At 42.4% G+C, this 26,241-nt stretch overlaps 1 protein-coding gene across 1 annotated transcript in view; it reads right to left on the bottom strand.

The window, feature by feature from the left end:
- The window catches only part of LRGUK (leucine-rich repeats and guanylate kinase domain containing), a 102,004-nt gene extending 88,708 nt beyond the window's left edge, over window positions 1–13,296 (bottom strand). The window contains exons 1-3 of the mRNA XM_010831655.1: window positions 12,982–13,296; window positions 5,959–6,066; window positions 3,589–3,670 (exon numbers count right to left, since the gene is read on the bottom strand). Coding sequence (XP_010829957.1) covers window positions 3,589–3,670; window positions 5,959–6,066; window positions 12,982–13,296 — 505 coding nt within the window. The remainder of the gene's footprint in view (window positions 1–3,588; window positions 3,671–5,958; window positions 6,067–12,981) is intronic.
- Window positions 13,297–26,241: the final 12,945 nt, after the last annotated feature.

Raw genomic sequence — 26,241 nt, forward strand, 5'->3', positions numbered from 1 at the left:
TTCCAGGGCCCCCCACCCCTACAATGGAACTATTCTTGTCCAGGGCCCCCCCTCACCTCTCCTGTTCCCATCTTCCAGCACCTTCAAGAAAGAAATGGCCAAGGTTTCCTAAGTTCCAGCTCACTCTCCCCGAGGCTGCTAACAGTCAATGCTTCAAAAATGCCAGGCTTGGAGGAACTAAAGCTTTACATAATCCTCTCGATAATTAGCCCCTGAATAACTGCATTAGGTCTTTTCGGAAAGACGGCAAATGCCACAATTAGTTCTTTGTTATAAATTACATTTTGTTTCAGATGGACTCAATCTTAAATCTCATTAATTATTTGAAGTGATTTAAATTATGGCTATTATTTTACTTTGATTCTGGGCTGGTTCAAAACCATGTCTGAGTTTTGCACTTTATCCCCAGCCAATATTCTGTACCTAGAATACTAAGTAAAAGACGATTGTGCTAATGACATGACATATACAACATAAGAAATAGTGAAGCATTGTGCTGCTTCTCTCTGCCACTTGACAGGAGACGGACTTTGGGGCAGCAGGAGAATCAGGGAGAGGCTCGGGAAAAGTCACATCTTAAGGACTTACAGCACCATCTCTACCACTAATGGGCGTCTCCACCCATCTTTTCACTTGAGATCACGTGATCAGCCATCACAACTTTTCAGAGGACAGCCTCTGGAGGAGAACACAGCCTTCACACCCCTGAAGCCCAGCAAAGTGCTTCTCCTTTCGCCAGGTAACAGAGTCACGCCCAGGCCAGGAGAAGGGAGCATAGCCGAACCCTGGGGTTGTGCCATGAAGAATGTGGAGCTGGTAAGGTGAGGGTCCTCCCCACCCATCCTCTTGACATCTTTGCTTCTCAGGGTGGCAGAAGCCATGAGATTCCTACCAATTTCTACTTCATTTCTCTGGACTAAACCTCAGCCTTCTTTAGCCTGTCTTTCTCATGAAATTACAAAACATTAAGACATCAACACTTTGGTGGGAATTCATGAGCAAATCCAGGAAGGCTGCCTGTAAGAGGAAAGCTAAGGAGAAGTGTAATGGCTTCACAATTTTGGCTATTTGCTACAGTTTTGCCTATTTGCGCCAGACAAGATCAGCTCCATGTCTGTCAGCGATTATCTACATTGACCCTTTTCATTTCCACAGGCCCCCATGTCCCCTTGAAGTTGCTCTTTCTGTGGGCAGGTAAGTGCTGTACCGTGGAGCACTATCTTAAAGCAGAAGCAGCAGCTACCACTTGGATCGTGAGTACATTTCACATCTGGTAAACGCCGAGTGCTTTTGAATTACTCTGATAGAAAAAATTCACCGTCTGGGTTGCTGGACTCCTAACTCTCTCTACTTGGTGTAGTGACCCCAGTGTCCACCAGATGGCAGGAGCTCCTCATGTCTGCATCCATGGTTCCCAAAGTCTGGTCCTGTCTCTTCTTTCAGGGGAAGTAATTAGAAATGCAAATTTTTAAGTCCCACCTCAGATCTACAGAATCAGAAAGTCTGAGGGTGTGGCACGGGCATCCCTGTTTTAACAGACCCTCTCCAGGTAATACTGATGCAAGTTGAAATCTGGTCCATATCAGGCCAAAAAAGCTGTTCTCTTGAAAAGAAAAATATATACTATGCCTTACACATTGCTTTTGAATTGATGCTTTCAAACTGTGGTGTTGACAAGACTCTTGAGAGTCCCTTGGACAGCAAGGAGATCAAACCAGTCCACCCTAAAGGAAATCAACACTGAATATTCATTGGAAGAATTGATGCTAAAGCTGAAGCTCCAATACTTTGGCTACCTGATGAGAAGAGCCAACTCATTGGAAAAGACCCTGATGCTGGGAAAGATTGAAGGCAGGAGGAGAAGGGGACAACAGAGGATGAGATGGTTGGACGGCATCACCGGCTTAATGGAGATGAGTTTGAGTAAGCTCTGGGAGATGGTGAAGGACAGGGAAGCCTGATGTGCGGCAGTGCATGGGGTCACAGAATTGGACACGACTGAGCGACTGAACAGAACTGAGCGACTGAACAACACCACGGGCTTCCCTGGTGGCTCAGAAGGTTAAGAAACTGCCTGCAATGCAGGAGACCTGGGTTTGATCACTGGGTTGGGAAGACCCCCTGGAGAAGGGAATGGCTACCCACTCTAGCATTCTTGTCTGGAGAATTCCATGGACAGAAGAGCCTGCCAGGCTACAGTCCATGGGGTCACAAAGACTTGGACACGACTAATACTTTTCACTTTCACTCATTTCACTCCCAGTAGGTTCTTGGACACTTGATGAGTTAATAAAAGATGACATACAAGGTTGAAAGAGACTGATCTGAAGAGGAAAGCTTCATTTGCTCCCAAGGACTACTTGCTCAAGAGGTAAAGGTCTGAAGCCACATTTCTTTCCCTTTCATTGAGCACTAAAAGTTCTTGGAGTCCCTGCAACCCCTTATCTAGTAAGTGGAAACAATCTTGGAGGTATGGATTGTGGGAAGAGCACCTGCTAGTAACATTAAAAAGTCTTTCTGATGATATGATGTCTGGGAACTGCCTTAAATAGCCCTGGGGAGGGGAGCATGGGAGGACGCTGAGCAAGAGGGGCCATGGGCTGATAATTGTTGAACCTGAATATTCATTACGAACCTCTCTACTTGTGCACGTTTGTAATTTTCAAAACAAAAAAAAAAGTTTTATGAAACTAGAAAAAAAGTCCTAAAAAGTGTTTCAAAACAGTAGCACTTTAGAATTAAAATATGCTGGAATGTGTCTGAGCCATTGAAAGGAGTGAATTTTAATTACTGCAGTCAGATGGGAGGAAGAAATCAGAAAACAAATCAGAGAAGACCATATCAGCGACCCTTAATGGTCTTTAAAAAAGAGCTAAAGAAGTGAATAGAAAGGTTATCAGTGAAGAAAAAAGCAGGTCAGAAATTTCAAATAAGATCAGAAAATTATTACAGAAACAAGGATCAAGCTTTGAATAAAATGTGACTAAGTTCATTAAATGTGAGAAGGTATCACAACAGATACCTTATAAGGAACCATAAATGGCAGGGTTAGACCTGTAAGAACCCACTAACTACATAAGGAGAGCAAAGAGAGGGGAGAAAAAATATTTCTGAATCCCTGGTGCTCAAATAAGAACAGAAGCAGCTAGCCAGGATTAAGATGTAGACTCAAATGCAAATTAAAGAAAAGCATCCATTAAAGGGGAAAGAAAAGGACTAATCCCTCTCCACTGAATAAACTCATAGAGGGAAAGAAATGGGAACCATCAAATATTCAGGAAGTATTAAAGAAGTAACAATCCATCTCTGGAAAGGAAAGAGCAAACGTTCCATCTGATGCTCTTCAATATCACTGAGTGTGTCTCAACCATTGCATAAAACAGCATGTTTGCTGACCTCTGCATTTTTCTTTTCTCGTGAGTCGGGTGCTTTTTTTTCTCATGGAAAAAGTAGAGGATTAATGCATAAAGTGGTCCATAATAGCATTTATATCAAGTTTGGTAGTATTAAAGTATATTGCACTCTGCAAAGCTTAAATTTTGTAATAATTCAGTGGTCCATCGATTTACTAGAATGACAATGACATACCTTCAATTTTATTTACTGAAAGATCCAGCTTCTGTAGGTGAACATATCCACAGAGGATGCTAACGTCAGTTAAACCAAGATCCTGAGAAAATAAAAGGTAAACGACTTTAATGTGGCTTTAGCAGATGAGTACTCAGGCTTTTCAAGATATCTGGAAATAAAAGCTGACAGAGAAATCCAGAATTTCCTTTGAAAGTATTGTAGGAGTGAGAGGATAAAACCTGAAGCCTATTACTAGTAGGGTCTCAAAACAGACTACAAACCCCATCAAAAATGCATTCCTCTGAAGGAAATAATAGCTTGGAAAATTAGGGTTGTTAGCAAGCACAAATACAACATGAAAAGGCAAATTAAAGCCGTGTTCATGAAGACCTTTAGAGCAGAGTTTTATATTTTATAAAAACATGCACACACATAGAAGCAATAAAGCCAAAGCCTTTATCTTGTAGAAGAAAAGAAAAAGCAAATGCCTAGAATTCAAACAAAATGTTAGGCAGGTTCACACCTAATCAAGTGATCATTAATAACAATACTTCCTACACTTTTTCTCAGGCTGGGTTTTCAAAGCTCTCTCACAATAGTCTCATCTGATGAAACAAACCTGTGAGATCTGTAGGGCACATTATCCCCAGTGGAGTGAGGAGGCATGTGGGGTACAGAGAAGTACACAAATAGCTTAAAATCACTTAGCAAGCCAGTGATAGAGAAGCAACTCCAAATTTCCAGAATCCACGTCTCAGATGCTCTCCATGAAATCTACTGAACGTCCTGAGGGGTTGGAGGGGAATTTGGTCACTTGGAACAAAGATTCATGTCACTGGTCTATGCTGTGACGCCAGAGTCAGACAAAGCCAAATGATAAAGTGTCATTATAAGCAAGTTCTCAAATATAAGAATGATAAGAATGTTTAATGAAGGCCACTGGAACAGTAATAATTACTAAGAAACCCACTATGTACAAGGCATTAAGCTCAGCATGATGAGAAACACATATAATGATGGACTAGAGCTATATTTAGCCCTTATAAACTTACGACTTTGGGGAGGAGAGAAACTGTGCACACAAGTAATAAAAGAAAGTTTTAAAAATTACATATAACGTAAGTAAGATATAAGGGGGGAAAATTACTAACCTGGCCAACCCTAAGAAAGTGTATTCAGTAAGACAGGTTATTAGGGCAAAGTAAATCAACATGTAATATCTCAAATATAAGGAGGTCAGTGACAAAGTAAGTTAAGCTTCAGTCCATCTAGCTGAAATACGATTTAAAGAATTGTGCTTTTTTTGCAGATCAATTTAAGGCGAGGTACTGTGTACGTAAGTAGAATCTTGATTCAAAGGAATTTATGTGAGGAGGTACTGGCTGCGGGAACTAGCTTCCATTCCAAAGCCTAACACAGCGCAGCACACCCAAGGCGCTCCCTGTATGTTTCTGCCTGACTCGAAGTCATCCCTAAAATGCTGTGAAGTGAAAAGAGTAAAAGATGAGAGTCTTCGTGTGCTGTTGTCAAAGGGCATGCCGTGAAACCAGCACGGGTGAGAGGGGCTTTAGCATTTCTTAGGTAGTTCGCGTGTTCAAATCTAAGACAAAACAGCCTTGCTATGAATTATATATGCTTGAGCCAAAGGAGGGTGCCATAGCAGAATTTCAGTGTGCTTTCTTCACCAACATATCTGCACTTACTCTGTGGACCTCCAAGGAGGAGTTAACACTTTACAATATGAGGAAGCAGAAAGAGATAAATTGTATTTCTGTGTCTGTAAAGAAACGAAATGAGAACAAAAGCTGAAATCCTAAGTAATCTGCTCTCACAGCTTCTCTTATGATAAATTTAGAGCCAAGATTCTGTGCTAGTATCGACATCTTATAAACTGATGAATAACAATACATGTTTTCTTTCATAATAGATATCTTTTGGAAAGTGAGCTATAGCTCACAGCTACATATTTATGGGAGGGGGGCCAAGTCAATACCAAAATACTTTGTTCCCCTGGATTCAGATATAAATTTTAGTCCTGCCACTGATCAGAGGAAAAAAAAAATTCTTAAAAGAGTTTTTGATTGGTTTTACGGAATCAAATTCAAGCTCCTAGAAAGAAAGCATTGATTACTATAAAATAGACTGCTTAAGATGAAAGAGACAGACTGTGAAGGAAACGAAAACAAAGGAACTGGGGGGAAGGCAGCTGATTACTGGACTGGCCAGGGCTCTTTGATGTCAAACGTAAATAACTCATTGCCATTCTCTGTCAAATGCAAGACTCAGAGATTTGGGACCACCAAAATAACTGTGAGTTAGCAGAGAACATGGATATGGTCCAACCAGGGTCAAGATGGAGCCACGCAAGGGTGACCCTGTCATACTCACTGATAAAGTCAGGCTGAGGTAGACCTGCTCCGTCCCAGAGCCTGAGCGCCCCAGTTGGTAGAGCTTCTCAGCCACGACCTCCTCTCTCAGGACCCCATCAAATCCTCCCTGCAAAAACAAAACAGACAGGTGGACAAAGAAAGGACTTCCATTAGAAAAGAAACAATCCGCTTCGTCATATCCAGCACTTATTTAGTATATTACACATCTGGGAGCTGAGACTTCCAAAATTTACTGGCCCCCAAGAAAATTGTGTTGAAGACCCATGCATATTACACACTATTAAAAAATGTATCTATCCAATCAATGTCTCACTGCTGATAGCATTGAGTGCCGTTTGTTGCTAAGAGCTCTCAGTGGGTCCACTCACTGATCCGCCTAACAATTCTGAGGGAGGTACTCTTCACTCCATTTTACAAATAAAGAAACTAAGGCTCACAGACCAAGACTAGCCTGAAACCACAAAGCCCAGAATACAAACCAGAATCTGCCTGACCTCAAGGCAGTTCTAACCACCAACTGCACTTGACTGCTTGTCCATACCCCAAAGGAGGGCTGCACCACATCAAGGCAATGACTTCTCTACATCTGGCATTCTTGTTGGAGAAAATGGGTCCTCGGGTTCACTTTGCATTGGCTAATCTTGCTGGATTCATACCATTTACAAAATTAAAAGGGTAATAATTTCAAGAAGGAGGCTGGTCCTTAGTCTACAGACACCATGAACCAGTGGTGGCCCAACACCCCCTCTCCCCATTCTCCCCAAGAGCAGAGGTAATATAGTGCTGTGTTTGTGCTGCCAGCAACTCTATAATGACCAACACATTAACACTAACATCAGCATTAGAACACAAAATAGAGCAATTTTTTAAGTCACAGCAATACAACTAACCAGTGTAACTGGTACGTGGACTATGAAGGCAAAATACTGTTTCAGGTGTTTTGGGCCACTTTACGTTAACTTGGGAATCAGGAGTGCTGTTCAGACTGCTCGTACTGAGGACATAAGTATGTAGGGTGGTGCTATTGTAAAAAGTTTTATTTCCTCCCAAATTTCCCCTATCTTGTTGCTATTTTTCAGTAGCTCAGTCATGTCTGACTCTTTGCAGCCCCACGGACTGCACCGTGCCAGGCTTCCCTGTCCTTCACCATCTCCCAGATGGACTTGCTCAAACTCATGTCCATCGAGTCGTTGATGCCATCCAACCACTATCTTAGAGAATCAAATATGGCTCACAGCTGGGCAGGCTTGGTTTGAAGCCCAGATCTGCCATTTTGAATATATATCACTTTGAGAGACAAAGTTTTCTCTGAGCCTCATATTTTTCATCTATAAACAGGGAATGTTATTACTTTCTCTTAATGTTTTGAAGATAATTAAAAGTAACTGTGAACATAAAGCTCTTAGCACAGTGCCTAGAACACAGCAAGTGTTCTCAATAAATGGGAGCTGTTAGTACAAATTGATGAATTCAGAAATTCCACATCTTAATGTCTCATTCATTGATACCAATCAATCTGTTCACAAAATGGGGGAAAGAGATCTACTTTTCACAACAGAGTTACTATTTTTTATAGATGGCCTGGGAAGGAATCGAGGTAAGACAGTGTGACCTTACCTCTCAAACTTTTCACATAGCCCACTCCCTCCAGCTCCTGTAAACTAGATGCTACAGCAGCCCCTCCTCACCGTAGGTCTGTTTCTTAACACAGCCATTGATACAGAGACTGGCCACATGGTCAGCATATTCCCAGACCCCCAAGGCAAGACTCTCCATGGCCACCCCCTCACACCTCCTTAAGTTCCGTGCCATTTGTCAGAGTCATGTCTCTCCCTTCTGGTCTTTGGTCATTTTCAGACCTTGACTGGCCCAATCTGTACGTTGGCTGGCTTCAGAATTCCTAAGGAAGGCCACTCAACAACCCAACCACTCCAAGTACATGCAAATGCACACACACACACACACACACACGTTCCTTTACTTTCTCAACTCCAAACATTTAAAAATTGATCCAGATAACTTCAGCCACTCACTCCCCTGGCTGTGCCCTGGACCCAGTCATCATGCTAAACTGCTCTACCTTAGAAACCTTAGACCTCAAATCTTCCATTGCTCTCGGATCCCACAACTGCTCATCCTTCAGCCTTCCCAGCATCTCCTGAATTTGGTCACTGACCACAACAACATTTCCAGTCTGTTCATCCACCCCTTTCTCCGAGTCTATCTGTCCCCTCCCAACTATATACTTCCTTCCTGACTGGGTCTCCCATGGGCAATTTCAATGTCTCTCTACCCTCAAGTCTCAGCCTCCTTGTCCTGATTGCAACTGTACCATGCAAACCCAAACCTGAATCAACTTCACAATCAACTACTGCATCGAGGCAGGGATTATGTCATGTTCATTATCCATTTGGGATAAAACATCTTCCTAGCATGCCAAGCACATGCTAGACAAGTATACAGATGATTTCAGGAGTTGCATAAACCACTATAGAGGTGGGCAGGGTGCTTTGACTAGCAGAGTTCCCGTTTCAAGGCAGTTCTAGTGAGGAGTAGGGGGTTAGCAAAGGCTTCCTCGGAGAGACAGCTATTGAGACCTGAAGCTGCGAGTTATTCTGACAAAGGAGAAGAAAGGGCAGAAGAGGGCCAAGAAGGGTACTGTGGGCACAAGGGACATGTACAAAACTGCAAAGGCAAGCATGGCCCACTGGGCAAACTACCGAGAGTTCAGACAGCTGAGGCGTAAGGGCGGGTGGGGAAGACAGTACCCAGTACGTGGAGGGCACACAAACATGGGCTGAACGAATTAATGAACCTACTCCCTGCCCGCTTCTGAGTGAGCCGGCAAAGACCCACAAGCATGCATTCTGGTGCCACACTCAAGTCAGCTTCTTGCTGGGGTCTCAGAGGAGGACAGTTCCTTCTCCTCACACAGGGTCCTGCTCCCTTTCCCCAGAGACCATGTTCAGGGACCGTCAATAGTACTATCTTTTGCTTGTGGTTTAACCAGTCACTCTCCACTGCCATTCTCCAAGCTGTCACTTCTCCAGCTCTAGGAGTGCGTGAGTCCCTTCTGTCCTCCAAGGGGCCCTTGGCTCCTGCATGTTCCTTCAGCGATAGCTGGAGTTTCCCTTAATAGCCAAGCTCTTCCAGAGGTGCTGTTTTACTCTTCAGTCTCCCCTTGTTCATTTCCCACTCATGTCTCAACTCACTTCAGTTAGGCTGCAGGCTTCTCCACATCACAAAATGCATATGGGTTGAGATCTCCAATGGCCCACAAATAGCCCTTTTCATGGTCCACTTACCCTCTTGGCAACGTAACCCTCTCCCCTGTTCTGCGATTCTTTCTTGCTCTGACTTCCCACCCATACAGCTCTTAGTTCTTCTCCTTTTTCTCTTGCCAGTCCTTTCCAGTTCCCTCCCCTAACCCCAGGTCCTCTTCATCTTCTGAGATACCTGTATCCCAGGGTTTTTTCCTTGGCCCTCCCCTTCTCTTCCTTCTTCTTTTCCTGGATGATCGCACAGACTCCAGTGCTGATGATTCCCAGGTCGCTGACCCTCTCCTGATTTCCATGATTCACATGCCCACCTCCTGAATGCATAGCTCCGCCTGCCATTGTTTCCCATGGTAGTCAGTGGTCTGATATCCCTCTGGAACATTCCATAGACTTGGCAGTCAACCTAGACTTCCCACGTTCATTAGTGTCTCATTCTAAATACGTATTCATCACCAGCTTCCTTTCTATTCCCATAGCCTTAATCCAGACTCTTGTCTCTCCTGCACAGATGCTGCTCAGCTTCTCACTAATCTCCCTGCCTCCAGACTCACCACCCTCTAATCTAACCCTCTCAGCCACAAGAGAGGTTCCCTACTGCTTAAGAGTCAAGTCCACAGTCCCTACAGCAGTGTGTGTGCTTCAGTTGTGTCCGACTCTGTGCAATACTATGGACTGGAGCCTGCCAGACTCCTCTGTTTATGGGACTCTCCAGGCAAGAATACTGGAGTGGATTGCCTCGCCCTCCTCCAGGGGTTCTTCCCAACCCAGGGCCCGAACCTGTGTCTCTTTTATTTCCTGCATTGGCAGGCAGGTTCTTTACTACTAGCGCCACCTAGGAAGCACAACAGCCCAGAGCTCTCCACAATCTGGCCTCCGACCCATATACCTTTTCTGTTCTTACCTATAATTCATCACTTGGAAAGATGCCATCTGCCTGCCCATACCCCACCACTGCACCCAAACAAGGGTTTATTTCCCTTCAAGTCTTCTGCCAACCCTGTAACCCGGCTATCACTGCAGGCATCTGTTCACAGGCTGAATAGCTATGGTTTACTCACAGTCTTCTCTCACCCTGAGAGCTGGGACCATGCATGTCCTCCATCGCACTCTCATCTTCCTTGATCATCACTGTTGCTATTATGTATTACACATAAAATCTTTTGAGAGCCCATGCTGTATCAGACCCTATGTTAAGAACTTTAACACAGACTTTGCCATTAAATTTGATGCTTATAACTATTCAATGAATAGGCATTATTAGCCACATAAAGTTATTGGCAAAGAGTGGCTTTCACACAGCAGAAATGTGTTGCAGGCCCAGACACTTCTTCTGACCTATATCGTCAAAAGAGTACTTCCCATAGAATAATCGTTTGTTCCATGAAGGCTGAATTAATGAAGTCAAGTGATAGGCTGGAGTTAGTAGATAAGGACAGGTAAATTATTACTTGTGTTAGTAACAGTATAAATGATATATTGTGCTAAGTAGCTTCCACATAGGATCTCATTTAATTTTCACAACTCTCCTGTGAGGTAGGTATTGTTATAATTCCCATACTGCAGATGAGATGCAGAGAGTATAACTTGCTCAAGATCTCACAACGAACAAAAGATTTTATACAAATATCTAATTCCAAAGGCAACGTTCTGAACAATATTCTGCCCGACCTCCCTCAAGTTCATTGAGCCTAATTACATTATAGGCACTTTGTCATTCTGACCATCAGAGCCTTATAAAACTTAATCAGGCTAGGATATGGAAAAGAAATCACTGAACAGAAAAGTTCAGGTATTTCCTCTTAAAACTTTTCAGTTTACTCAACATACAAAAACATATGAGACACTATAAAAACTAAAACAGAATGTGAGAACATAAAATAAATATTAATATTTGGAACATAAACAAAAGAAATAATACACTTTTTCCACACAGAGCCTACAAGCGAAAAAGGATTAACTAGTTCAAGTCAACCCCCTCCCCCGCTATGGTTTTTAATGGTATACTGAAGACAGATTAACAACGGTATTAATGAGCCCCATAGCTGAAGAACACACGTTAACTAGAATAATAAACTGGTGATTCATTTGTTAATTCCTCTGGGGTGAAAGACGGTAGAAACCATATAAACATCTCAAAGTTGTAAAAACATTGCTACAGTTTTGCAATAGTCACTATTAAGCATGGCAAATAAATCAACAAAAGATGAACAAAATAAGTAATAATTTTCTATGGCTCACTTTTAAGAAAAGTTGATGTTTAGCCCAGGTAAAAGGAGGGAGAAGAAGAAGAAAGGTAGAAGACTGGAGAGGGGGGGAATGTGAGGGTAGAAAAATATGGGCCAAATGTGGGAACTGAACAAAAGGACAAGAGAAGGGAACCCAAGCAGGGACACTGTAGATAGTCAGTGGCAAAACCAGAGTGACAGAAGACAGTGCAAGTCACAGAGGGGTAAACAGGAAAAAATAAAACAAATGAGGAATGGAGATGAGAACAGGCATAACAAAGAGAGACCTGTTTGAACTCAAGAGGGAAAGAAAGGTGACTAGGAAATGAAAGGTACAATGAGACAGGGGGGATGTCAGAAAAACATCACAGAATCGGATGTTGGAAACTATTTCTCTATTATATCTACTTCTGAAAAGAGTCTGAAGCAATTTATACTATCAAAGAGGAGGAAAGAGAAGAGAAAAATGTAATCTAGGGGAAAACTATTGAAATTAAGAAAATTTTTGAGTTAAGGGGGAAAAAATGTTATATTTCCTGGCAGCCAAGACAAAGAGGAAAACCTAACAGTTTACTAAAAGAAAGCAAATCAATTTACATTTTTAAAGAAAGCAAACAATTCATTAGGAAGTCAAGAGAAGGAATTGGTACAATATGAAGTAGAAAGGGACAAGAAGGCAGGTAAGGAACTAAGGAAGGAACAGGATGATGGTAAGTGTAAGAAGTGGAATTGGGTGGCGTTTAGATGAGACACTGCAGAAAAGAGGGAATCTGTATTATCAGTGTGAAAGGCCAAGCTGCCAACAGTTATCACTGATGGGAATGTTGGGACATTCCCCAAATCCTAAAATACTCTCACAGTGAGCGGTGCGTGCATGTGTGTGTTGTCTGTATAATACATTATACACCCCTGGCATAAGTAATATATAAAACTTTCAAGACACTTGGTCTTTGAGGAATAAAGTGGGCTTTCCTTGTGGCTCAGCTGGTAAAGAATCTGACTGTAATGTGGGAGACCTGGGATCGATCCTTGGGTTGGGAAGCTCTCCTGTAGAAAGGAACAGCAAGCAGCACTTAAGATTACTTCAAGAGGGGTTTTTTTGGTTTGTCTGTTTTTCCTAGAGGAAGGAGGATGAAGGGACTAGAAACTGAGGAGAGTGTTGGAGTATCTCACAGTCATGACGAAAAGGTACAGAAGGTGCAGAGGTGGAACTCTGGTCAATTCACAACGCTTTAGAGGTATAATTTTGAAAAAGTTAAAGTCACAACTCTAATAGATACTTTTTTGTAAGGACGCTGCGTAACGACTCTTAAGGAATCACATGTGCTAATGAAAAATGAAGGGTGAGGCAATGGGCTAACGGAAATGGGGAAGAGAGGAGGGGAGTCTCGGAGCAGTAAGGAAGAGGCACTCCTAGAGGCAAGGAGCCCTAGGAATGGGGCTCAGCCGCAGGCTGGTGAACGGGTTCTGACCGCTGGAGAAGGAACTGAGGGGATTAGGGGTAGGGGGAAGGCACACCTCAAAATTCAGCATTTCGGATTCTGAGGACTCCTCGGATTCCACTTCGCCCTCGCCCTCGCCCTCTTCCAGGTCGTAGTAATCTCTGTCCACGTCTGACTCCTGATAGCGGTGAATGAGGTGCTGGAGCAGGTAGGAGGAGGCTTTGCATAAAGTATTTTTCGGTCTCTGACCCATGGGAAAAGGAGACCAGCAAGAGTGACGATCCTTTTCTGAGTGCAGCACTTTTGACTGCGCTCCAGTTCGTGAAATGCTTATGCCTCCCTGGAGAGAGGAAGGCTTCGGAAACTTGGGCTCTCTCCCGGAGGTCGCCATCTTGTTTACAAGAGTTGCCTAGGAGACGGACGCTAGGGCGGAGGTGCCGCAAGGGATTTTGGGGGCTGTAGTCTCTGCCCCTCGTGCGTTCTCCCTTTCAGCTTGCTTTGCCACTGTAGCGCAACTTAGCTTTCTGTTCGCTTGCTGTGATCTTTCTTTTTCAATCTGTTAAGTCGTTGGCTCTGCTTCTTTTGGCTTGTCTTTCTCGTTTTCCATCATTTTTCTCTGCGCCCCCTTTTTTCAGTGTTCAACTATTTTCTCTCGACTTCGAGACCCCCTCTTGGAGATTTTTCATCGCACCCTGAGATCACTGGTGAGCGCACCATCCTGCTTCCTTCATGAAGGGTCTTTATATACTTAGTGTTAGATGTCTGTAAAGCTGTCTGTCAGAAAGTTGATAGCACTGAAATTTTACTCTATGCAGAGTGCAGTGCGCATACATGATATAGAAGGCATGGCTCCTGTCCTTATGATTTAATTGCGGATAATAAAGAGAAACTACCAGACGACGACTGAGAGCTGGTTGGCAGTTAATTAACATTTTTACCCCAAAATAATAAGCCATGTCCTTGGGGAGAAAAGCTGGCAGTGGTTTAACAGTCCAAATACAGGGGGAAAAAAAACGACTGTCAAACTCACACTTTATCTGAAAGCCTCTGTAAAACTATTAGCATTGCATAAATAACTATATTAGTCAATGATCTGCATTGGTAATAATTTTTACCTTGTTGCATAGGTTCTCTTTGCAGTTTTATAAAATACTCTTGCAAGATTATAAAGCATGATTTTATGCTAGTGTGATTTCATGTGACCTAAATCCTATAGCCTTGAGCTCCACAAAGTAGACACTGTATAGAAAAGCAGAATGAAAATTATAGAGACTATTATTGCCATAATGATGACCATAGAGATCCTTGCGGGAAGGTCGCTCTCATCCTCCTGCCTTACAGGCCTTTTCTCCATGCTTCGGTGATAGTAGTTGCAAATACAAAATGATCCTGTCAATGGCTGTCAGGGGAGAAGTAGAAGAAAAAATCCTTATGGACACCAGCCATTGACTCTTATTTTTCTCAGGGCTTGAGGGCCCATTAAAACTGACAGAAAGCTTTCAGAATTACCTTCCTTCATTATCTTGCTGGTCATAAATGTAAAGGCCATAATTAAAGTATCTCTTTTGGCTAGGCTCATCTTACTGCTTGCCTGCTTCTTTTTCCACTGGGTAGAATATTCCTCAAAGGGGTTTTTCTCTACCCTCACCCCCATAAGACCTGGCTGGCTAACTGACAGAAGGATGAAGAGGGAAGAAAGTATAAAAATGGAAAAACTCTGTGTGCTTTTTGCAGTTTCCAATAACTTAGCATCATATGAACAAAGCTAGTAGAGGTAACAGAATTCCAGCTGAGCTATTTCAAACCCTAAGAAATGATGCTGTTAAAGTGCTGCACTCAATATGCCTGCAAATTTGGAAAACTCAGCAGTGGCTACCATGCTGGAAAAAGTCAGTTTTCATTCCAGTCCCAAAGAAAGACAATGCCAAAGAATGTTCAAACTATTGCACAACTGCACTCATATCACACACTAGCAAAGTAATGCTCAAAATTCTCCAAGCTAGGCTTCAACAGTACATGAACTAGGAAAGTCCAGATGTTCAAGCTGGATTTAGAAAAGGCAGAGGAACAAGAGATCAAATTGCCGACATCTGTTGGATCATAATAAAGCAAGAGAATTCCAGAAAAACATCTACTTCTGCTTTATTGACTATGCTAAAGCCTTTGACTGTGTGGATCACAACAAACTGTGGGAAACTCTTCAAGAGATGGGAAAAAGACCACCTTACCTGTCTCCTGAGAAATCTGTATGCAGCTCAAGAAGCAACAGTTAGAACCGGACATAGAACAATGGACTGGTTCCAAATTGGGAAAGGAGTACGTCAAGGCTGTATATTGTCACCCTGCTTATTTAATGTATATGCAGAATACACGGGAAATGCCGGGCTGGATGAAGCACAAGCTGGAATCAAGATTGCTGGGAGAAATATCAATAACCTCAGATATGCAGATGACACCACCCTTGTGGCAGAAAGCAAAGAGGAACTAAAGAGCCTCTTGATGAAGTCACCTTCATCATCAAGAGAAGAGTGAAAAAGCTGGCTTAAAACTCAACATTCGAAAAATGAAGATCACAGCAACCAGTCCCATTACTCCATGGCAAATAGATGGGGAAACAATGGAAACAATGACAGACTTTATTTTCTTGGGCTCCAAAATCACTGCAGATGGTAACTGCAGCCATGAAATTAAAAGATGCTTGCTCCTTGGAAGAAAAGCTATGACCAACCTAGATAGCATATTAAAAAGCACAGACATTACTTTGCTGACAAAGGTCCGTCTAGTCAAAGTTATGGTTTTTCCAGTAGTCATGCATGGATGTGAGAGTTGGACTATAAAGAAAGCTAAGTGCCAAAGATGGAGAAGGCAATGGCACCCCACTCCAGTACTCTTGCTTGGAAAATCCCATGGACGGAGGACCCTGCTAGGCTACAGTCCATGGGGTCGCTAAGAGTCAGACACGACTGAGTGACTTCACTTTCACCTTTCACTTTCATGCATTGGAGAAGGAAATCGTGACCCACTCCAGTGTTATTGCCTGGAGAATCCCAGGGACAGGGGAGCCTGGTGGGCTGCCTGCCGTCTATGGGGTCGCACAGAGTCGGACACAACTGAAGCGACTTAGCAGCAGCAGCAGCAGCAAGTGCCAAAGAATTGATGCTTTTGAACTGTGGTGTTGGAGAAGACTCTTGGGAGTCCCTTGGACTGCAAGGAGATCAAACCAGTCCATCCTAAAGGAAATGAGTCCTGAATACTCTTTGGAAGGACTGATGCTGAAGCTGAACCTCCAGTAGTTTGGCCACCTGATGCGAAGAGCTAACTCATTAGAAAAGCCCCTTCTGCTGGGAAAGATTGAAGGCAGGAGAAGGGGATGACAGAGGATGAAATGGGTTGGATGGCATCACTGACGCGATGGACATGAGTCTGAGCAAGCTCCAGGTGTTGGTGATGGACAGGGAAGCCTGGCGTGCTGCAGTCCATGGGGTTGCAAAGAGTCAGAGAGGACTGAGTGACTGAAGTGAACTGAATCAGCATTTCCAGGAAAGTTAGTTTGCCAATGTCAGTCTATTGAGAAAAGTGTTAAGGCAGAGTTAGGTAGGACTTGTCAAAGAGTAATTTTCAAAAGGTTAAAACGGTGATTGTCATACAAAAATAAAAACACCTGTGAAGGATTTTATTAAACTCATTAATTAATGAAGGAACCAGCAAGATGGTAACAGACTATTCATTGTCCACACAGAAAGACATTCTGAAAAAAGCTCACTAGGTTAGAGATAAAACTGGTTTATGCCCTACAGGACATTAAATGATAGCCTTTGGTGTTAAATATTTCTATGCTTTCTCTCTTTTCACCTTCACATCTACTCTATCACCATTCAACAGATAAGGTAACTGACACTCAGAGAATTTAAATAAATGGCCCAAGGACAAGCACCTGTGTTGCAATCCAAATCTAGAATGACCAAATCCACTGTCTACCTTCAACTACTATTTTTGCAGGTGGAAAATGTGAGGCAAGGTAAAGGTGCACAAACTGTCTCAGAAGAAAAAATAAAACATGTAATCAGAGAATGTTCTCAAGTGTAAATAAAAGAACTCAGAGAATAATCCTTTCATATAGAATCACAGTATGTCAGAACTATTAACAGAAAGAATTTAAAAGCTCATTTTATCCTAACTCTCCCTTTTAGAGACAAAAAACTGATGGCCCTCCAGGAATAATAACTTGCCCCAAATCACCTGACTTGTTAGCAGTCAAGCAGGAATTAGAGTCTATACCTCTCCTTGCTCAATCTTTGCTTTTGCTGGTTCACCAAAATGACCCGTAGGCTGGAACTGTATGCATAGAATCCCTAATTTGGGATTCTGGGCATCAAAACAGAAGGCATCATCTTTATAAAAGTTATTTTACCAGGTAGAGAAGACAGAATTAGGCAGAGGGACAGGGGTGAGGGGAGGGACTACTTTGTCAAAAGTTTTCCTATTAGCATAAGACAACAATAATTGCTTCTGTTTTTTTATTGCTTACTGTAAACCAGGCCTGTGCTCAATGCTATAGATATGTCTCAGCTAATTATTCCAACTGCTCTCCAAAATAGGAATTGACACCCCCATTTTTCAAAGGAGAATGATGCTCAAAAATGATAAGCAAGTTGCCCAGTCACACAATCTGCATCTAGCCCCAAATTCCAACTCAAGTCTTCCTGGATCTAAAGCCCCTGATCTTAACCAATAATACTTTCTCTAGAAGTATGAGTTAATTTCTCAGGAAGCATTTGTGAGGCACAGAGAGCCTGGCCCTGAGTCCTGAAAGTGTGTGTGTGTGTGTGTGTGTGTGTGTGTGTGTGTATGGTGGGGGCAGGAATACCCAGGGTTTCTGAATCCAGAGAAGTACAGTGGGCGGGCAAAGGCAGTGGGATATGATAATCCAGGGGATTATCAGGGGACCTAGGGTAGCAGGGTCTTCTGTGATGGCACTGGATCCTTAGCACGGGGGTGAGAGGAAGGAGAAAGTGGAAGAGTGTCACCATGACACTCTAGAGCTCTTCTCGAGAGGACATCCAGGACAGGAAACTGAAAGGGGAATATCAAAGGGGCCAAGAGTTTAAGTTTCAAAGAAGGTGCTACCTACCAGCTTCAGCCACTTGCTAGCTTTGCCCTGGTAGTATTATTTACCCTTACGCCTAGCTTTTCTATGTAGAATAAGGCTCTCTTCCAATCTGGAGCCAGCACCCTGATGTAAGACCTCACTTCACTGAGAATGGAAAGAAGAGGCAGGGATCAACCTCTTGTTTCCTTCATTTGGGAAGAGGATCTCCCCAGGTGTGTTGACCTTCGGCAAAGCAAAAAATGTATGCCCCACCCCAATTTTATGAGAGGAAAAACAAGTTTAATAGTGCTTCTTAGGTATGTTTGAGATGGCAGCACCTTGAACTCATGGTGTTTTTGACAGAACACTTAAATTTTCACAGAATATCCTGAAATGGGGAGAACAGATAGACTGTAGAAGGCACCACTGATATAATAATGACAACAAAAATAGAACCACAACTAATGTTTATGAATAATAACTATGTGCTTGGCACCCTTATAAATACTTTACATATATTAACTCATTTTATCCCCCAGAGGATCCTACAAGGTAGAGATTGATATTATCCCCATACTACAGATGAGGAAAGATAAGCATAGAAAGGTTCTGTAAAGTATTCAACCCAGTTTATCACCCAGTGGCAAAGTTCTATAGAACTCAAATGGAGGGAGTCTGGTGTCCCAGTCCACATCCTTAGTCAAAACATTGTACTTCACTCAATTGCTTTAGTAAAACTTTATGGGCAACATTATGGACATTTTTGGGTTCCCTTCCCCTAAAAGTCATATGTTGAACTCCAATCCCCAATGTGATGGTATGAGGAGGTGAGGCCTCTTGGAGATGATGGGGTCAAGAGAACAAAGTCCTCATCAATGGGATAAGATGAGGCCAGAGAGCCTTCCACCAGGTGAGGCTACTAGGACAAGGTGGCTTCTTGCAACCTGGAAGGAGGTTTTCACCAGAACCTGCACCTGGCATCTTGACCTTGGACTTCCAAACTCTAGAACTGTGTGGCAAGTAAAGTTCTGTTGTCTATAAACTAGTCCATATATTCTTGTTACAGTAGCACAAACTGACTAAGACAGGGGAGAATCTTAAACTTGATGCATTAATGTCATATCCTTTTATGTTTTGTTATTCATTCTATGAATAAGGGATGATTATTCATAGGGAAGGGAGTTTATTATCTAATAACAGCTTAGTGGGTCTATAGCCATTAGGCAGATAATTATATGAATAATCATTTGTTTCAACTGCCATAAAGGCTAAGAAGGGAAAATATAGGAGTCATGAGAGCACCACCTGGGGCCACCTTGATCCAATATTGGGTGGAAGGATCCTTAAAATTGTCAGACATGTTGAGCCTCACAAGGATTATCAAAAATGTTGGGGAAAGACAGTATAAATGAGAAACGCTGTCATCTTTGCAGAAATCAGCTGTCTTAAAGTTATGAAGGTAGTAATGAATTGGGCTCATAGAGCCTGATAAAATCCAGGTAGGACTTGATTGAGCCAAATAACACCTGTTCTAAGCAAATATCAAAAGCATTTTGGGGGCTGTCCCACTAATAGATACCCTGAATCAGATACTCGTGTTGAGATCAGAGACAAAAACCGCAGTCTAGGAAGAGGTAATTGTAAAAGTTCTTAGACAAAGGCAGAAAAATCAAGCCAAGGAAGAATTGTTTGCAAAGGATTTGCAAGCATCAGATCTTGAATAAAACCTGAACAGAGGACTAGATAAGGACTATTCAATTTTTGAGATTATCTTTACGGAGCAAAAGATGGATTTCATCAGGGAAGTCACAACCACTTAAGATCAAAATTATTAAAATGTTACAAATGATGACCAGAGAGGGACTATATGGAATCTTCTGGGGAAAGATACGAGGATGAGAGGATGTTATGCAAGGCCATTCAAAAGATCAAAGAAGACCAGAAGGAATTCAAGAAGAAATCATCACATAAGGGATAGAAAGGAAAGTGCTTTTTAGAGACATGAGGTTTAATAACCAAAGCATCCCAGTGGCACTAAATAATAAAAACAGAAGGAAGAGCAAACAGAAGTCAGGTGAATGAACTGTGCAAGAATTCCCACCATAGCCATGCACTTCCAAAAGCACAACATACTTCATCTAGTTAAGAGCAAGTCTGCAATGGTGGAGATTGGGAAAAAGCAAATCATGCAGGCTTTGATGCAAAGGACAGGAAACACCCAGATAATTATTATCAGCAATTAATCACACAATTTATGTAAGAGGGGTCTGTTTCAAGTGCTGGAGATATAAAAGCTAAAGTTCGGGTCTCTTTAATTAAGAGATTTGTGTTATGGTGGGGACAGTAGGATATAGAAATTTTCTAAATGAATCAGAAGTACACGAGAAACATGTATATGCACGGCAGAGTCCCTGTGCTCTCCACCAGAAACTACACAATGCTGTCAATCGGCTATACTCCAGAACAAAATAAAAAGTTAAAAAAAAAAAAAAAAAAAAGCCCACAGGAGAAGGTAAGCCCTACCTGAATGATTTCTAGTTCATGTTTCAGGCCCTCAGGCAGGCACTGAGTCGGAGGCGACATGACCACCACTTTCCCTTTACCAGGCTTGGCACAAGGGACTCACTCCTTGAGGCAGATAAAGCTGGGCCCCCCACCCAGCAGGTGCATGGGAGTTGTCCACTGGGATAAAATCTGTGTCCCAAGACAGGGATGCTCAGAAGCTTCATAGATAAGGTAAGAGTTGAGTTAGAGCTTCAAGAAGGAAAGGGATACATAGGAAGAGGTGTTGGACAGTCCCCAAATGGGAAGTGGCATAAGTAGAGGCAGAAAAGTTCGCCTGGATATTTTAGGAAGTCTCTGAGAAGTCACTGATTTTGAAACGAAACCTGCTCACAAGAAGTTGGCAAGAACGAAGAGTATGCTGCCTTTCTGGGAGAAACAGGGCATGAGTGAAGAAGTGGATGAAATTTCCTCACATGTCAAAATGTCTTAGCTGAACCAAGGAGATGAGACTTTAAAAGAGGGAGAGAAAAGATGGGCCTGGTGAGGGATTCTGACAGCCATGGGGGGAAGGCAGAAACCTTATAATTAAGGACAAAGGCTTTTTCACTTAGACAATGCTTTCCCATGAGATTAATAGGAGATTCTGTTGGTCTCTAATGTACTGTATATTTTGGGCACTTTACATAATTTACATCTACACCTAATGGCCAAACTTCCTAGTTACCTCTCTCCACTGAGGGCCCTTCCTTTCTTTGCAAAAAAGCACCTTGCCCAGAGTAAATGCTTTATAAACATTGACTCCACAAAAGCTTGTTTTTTCAGTGAGAATACTGAACGCAGTTTCCACTTTATTCCTTTCAAGTGAAATCACAACTGTGCAGATGAGTGACTGGAATTAAAATAGCAGGATGCCAGGACTTCCTTGGTAGTCCAGTGGTTAATAACCCCCTTTCCAATGCAGGGGACACAGGTTCGATCCCTGGTTGGGGAACTAAGATCCCACATGTCCTGGGGCAACTAAGCCTGCCCACAGAGCCCACAAAAGGTCCTGTGTGCTGTGTTAGTTGTGTGTCCCAACAACACTGGGTACAGCCCAAAATAAATAAATATAAAGAAGTTAGCAGGATGCCTGTCTCAGAACTGCCAAAAAAAATAAAGACACAAATCTGCATTCAAAGGGTCTAACAAGACTGCTTCAGAGTTGAAGTGAAGTGAAGTCGCTCAGTCATGTCCGACTCTTTGTGACCCCGTGGACTGTAGCCTAGTCCATGGGATTCTCCAGGCAAGAACACTGGAGTGGGTTACCATTTCCTTCTCCAGGGGATCTTCCCAACCCAGGGATCGAACCCAGGTCTCCAGCACTGGAGGCAGACGCTTTAACCTCTGAGCCGCCAGGGAATGACCTGGCTAATCCAAGCCAGTCCTCATGCCTGCCTCCCAGGATTACAGAGAGAATTAAATGAATGTGAAATTGACTGACTCAGTGTGGTAGACTGTAAATATCGCCACCAGTTCTTATCCTTGTACACACCCTTTGCTATGTGACTTTAGCCCCTCCCATCAAGAGGCTTCCCTGGTGGCTCAGAGATTAAAGTGTCTGCCTGCAATGCAGGAGACCTGGGTTCCATCCCTGGGACGGGAAGACTCCCCTGGAGAAGGAAATGGCAACCCACTCCAGTGTTCTTGCCTGGAGAATCCCATGGAGAGAGGAGCCTGGTGGGCTACACAGTCCACGGGGTCGCAAAGAGTCAGACACGACTTAGCGATTTCATTTTCACTTTCATCAAGAGGTGGAGCCTCCTTCTCTACCCCTAGAGTCTGGGTGTGGCCAGTGGAGCTCTCTTTGGCCAACGAACAGTAGCAAATGGTGCACCAGTAGAGACTTGAAAGTGCTAGGGCTTTGGGATAATGTGATCACCCTGTGAAGAAGCCAGGGCCAGCCTGCTAGATAGAGACAATGACCTAGTTCTCTGGGGCCTTGGTCAGCTCCTCCCATTGCCAGCCATGCAAATGAAGCCAGCCTTGATCACCCAGTACCAGCAGCAGACCTACCAACTGATCCAAGATGCCTGAGGGAACTCAGCGGAAACCAGACCAGAAGAACTCTCAGTCAACTTGAAGAATCATGAACTAAATACACGGTTGTGTCAAGCCACTAATGTCTGGGATGGCTTGGAAGGCAGCAAAAGTTAACATATAGTGCATGAATTGCCTACAGTCTCACCCAACTGGCTAGTAATAAATTGAATATAGAATCTCTATCTTCTGACCCTCATTCAGGTGATTATTTTCATATTGGCCTTTGCTACTGTCAGTACTATCTTCCATCAAAAACAAATATTTGTACTTCCCTGGTGGTACAATGGTAAAGAATCCGCCTGCTAATGCAAGGTACACATGTTCGATCCCTGGTCTGGGAAGATTCTACACGCAGCAGGGCAACTAAACCCACAGGCCACAAATACTGAAGCTCTTGCACCTGGAGCCCATGCTCCAGAACAAGAGAAGCCACAGTAAGGATACGCCTGCGCACTGCAATGAAGAGTAGCACCCATTCGCCCCAACTAGAGAAAGCCTGCCTGCAGCAATGAAGACCTAGTGCAGACAATAAGTAAGTAAGTAATTTTTTTTTAAACCCAAATCTTTGCTTTATAAAGCCCAAAAGAGAAACTACAGATCTTTCCAACAAGGTAGGTATATTAGCCAGGATTCTCCAGAGAAACAAAACCATATTAATTGCCTCACATGATTATAGAGGATTTGAAGTCCCAAGATCTGAAATTGGCAAGCTGGATACTCAGGAGAGCTGATGGTATCAATTTCAGCTCAAGAGCAGAAGACGACAGATGTCCCAGCTCAACAGTCAGACAAGCACTGAGTGCTCAGTTGGTCAGCTTGTCCAGCTCTTCACGATCGCAAGCTTAAGTTCCCTCTTATTCAGTTTCTGTTCTGTTCAGGTCTTTGATTGACTGAGGCTCACCCACCTTAGGGAAGGCCATGTGCTGTATCCAGTCTACTGATTCAGATGTTCATCTCAACCAGAAACACTTTCCCAAATGCACCCAGAATAACATTTGACTAAATGTCTTGGGCACCCCATGGCCCAGTCAAGTTGACATATAAAATTAACCATCACAGAAGGTGATTCTTATGGGTGGTTTCTAAGTAAGGCATGGAAAGAAAGTCCTTTGGAGTCTGTGAAAAAGAAGAAGTCACGTCCTTTACTATCATAGTACCATCCACCCTGTCCAGCCAAGTGGGCTTGAACATCAGCCTCCATTTCATGCCCCACTGGTCTGGGGAGCACTCTGGCTTTCCTTAAGGTCTGTGATGACTCAAACCACTGAGAGTATTAAAAAGTCTAGGCTGTACATAGAAATGATAACAAAAACAATAATAAAGCCACACTTGCATGAAAAAGTATAAGTAGGTAAGGGATAGCTTTCAAATACTTTCCCCTTCAAATGAGACAGTCTATATTCAAAAGTAGAAAGAATATGGTAAAGAGAAACCATACCTTGAGTCATGCCACAAGGCCTTTTAAGTGAGTCACAGGATGCTGGCAACATACTTTTCTGGAAAAAAATAGAAATCAGTAAGCATCAGAAGAATAGGTCAGGATTCTGACCTTTGGCATCTCACCGCCATTAGGTATCCAGGTGAGCAAATTTATGTTTGAATTATTTATCTGCTTTGTAAAGAGCCTTGCAGATACAAACAGCTCTGAATATGCATAGTATTTTCATGACAAATAAATGGAGGCTTCAGGCATTTTTCAAAGTTCATTAATTATTGAGGTTCCCTCAAGCAGCTCTCACTCTGTCCTGTTTTGATTTTTGTTCCTGACCAAGTCCAGTTACTGAAGAGTCCATCTTGATTGTGAATTCATTCAGAAAGAGATTTGTGGCTTTTATGAAAATTCTTTTGCGTAAAAATCATCTTGGAGAAATTTGATTTTAACTATTTAGGTACTGAGCTGCTGTTTATACACAATGCCTTTTCAAAAACTGTAGTAAAATAAACAAAGCATAAAATTCACCATCATAATCATTTTTAAGTGTACCATTCTGTAGCATTAAGTATATTAACACTGTCAAGCAATCATTCACCCTCATAATTCTTTACCTTGTGCAAAACTGAAACTATACCCATCAAACAATAACCCCCCTTACCAATCTGCCCCTTACCTCCGCCCCTGGAAATCACCATTCTACCTTCTGTCTCTATGAATTTGACTGGTCTACGAATATCATATTAAGTACAATCATATAGTGTATGTCTTTTAGTGACTTATTTCACATAGCATAATGTCCTGAAGGATTATCCACGTTGTAGCATGTATCAAAATTTTCTTCCTCTTTAAGGCTGAAGCATATTTCACAGTGTGCATACACCATATTTTGCATCTATTAATCTGTCAGGGGACACTTGGGTTGCTCCCACATTTTGTCTATTGTGAATAATGCTGCTATGAACATGGGTGTACAGAGACCCTGTCACAGATTCTTTTGGGTGTATACCTAGAAGTGAAATTGCTGGATCATAAGATAATTCTGTCTTAAACTTTTTAATTAACTGCCATGCTGTTTTCCATGGCAGCTGCACATTTTACACTCCCACCAACAGAGCACACATTTTCCAATTTCTTCACATCCTCACCAACACTTGCTATTTTCTAGGTTTTTGTTTATTTTTGTTTGATAATAGTCACCCTAAGTGGTGTGAAGTTGTATCTCCTTAGGTTTTGGTTTGCATTTCTCTAATGATTAGTGACGTTGAGCATCTTTTCATGTGATTATTATTCATCTGTATGTCTTTTTCTGAGAAATATCTATTCAAGTCCTCTGCCAATCTTAAAATCAGATTGCTTCTATTTCTGTTGTTGCTTTGTAGGAGTCCATCATATATTCTGGATACTAATCTTTCATCAGATATATGCTTTGCAAATATCTTCTCTCATCCTAAGCGCTGCATTTTCAACTGTTGATTACGTCCTTTGATGCACAGTTTATTACTTTGATTTAGCCCAATTTACCTATTTTTACTTCTTTTATCTGTGCTTTTGGTGTCTTATCTGAGAAATCACTGCCAAATCCAATGTCATAAAGCTTTTGTCCTTTGTTTTCTTTTAATAGTTTTATAGTTTTAGCTCTTATGATTTGGTCTTTGATTCATTTTGAGTTAATTTTTATATATGGTATTAAGCAAGATAGAGTGCCTGATGAACTACGGTCGGAGGTTCCTGACATTGTACAGGAAACAGGAATCAAGACCATCCTCAAGAAAAAGAAATGCAAAAAAGCAAAATGGCTGTCTGAGGAGGCCTTACAAATAGCTGTGAGAAGAAGAGAAAGTGAAAAGCAAAGGAGAAAAGGAAAGATAGTCCCATTTGAATGCAGAATTCCAAAGAATAGCAAGGAGAGATAAGAAAGCCTTCTTCAGTGATCAATGCAAAGAAATAGAGGAAAACAATAGAATGGGAAAGACTAGAGATCTTTTCAAGAAAATTAGAGATACCAAGGGAACATTTCATGCAAAGATGGGCTCAATAAGGGACAGAAATGCTTCCTAAAAGAAACAAAAGATATTAAGAAAAGGTGGCAAGAATACATAGAAGAACTGTACAAAAAAGATCTTCAAGACCCAGATAATCACGATGGTGTGATCACTCATCTAGAGCCAGACATTCTGGAATGTGAAGTCAAGTGGGCCTTAGGAAGCATCACTACGAGCAGAGCTAGT

This window comes from Bison bison, unplaced genomic scaffold (genome assembly GCF_000754665.1).
Source record: "Bison bison bison isolate TAMUID 2011002044 unplaced genomic scaffold, Bison_UMD1.0 scf7180017864530, whole genome shotgun sequence".
NCBI classification, from domain to species: domain Eukaryota; kingdom Metazoa; phylum Chordata; class Mammalia; order Artiodactyla; family Bovidae; genus Bison; species Bison bison.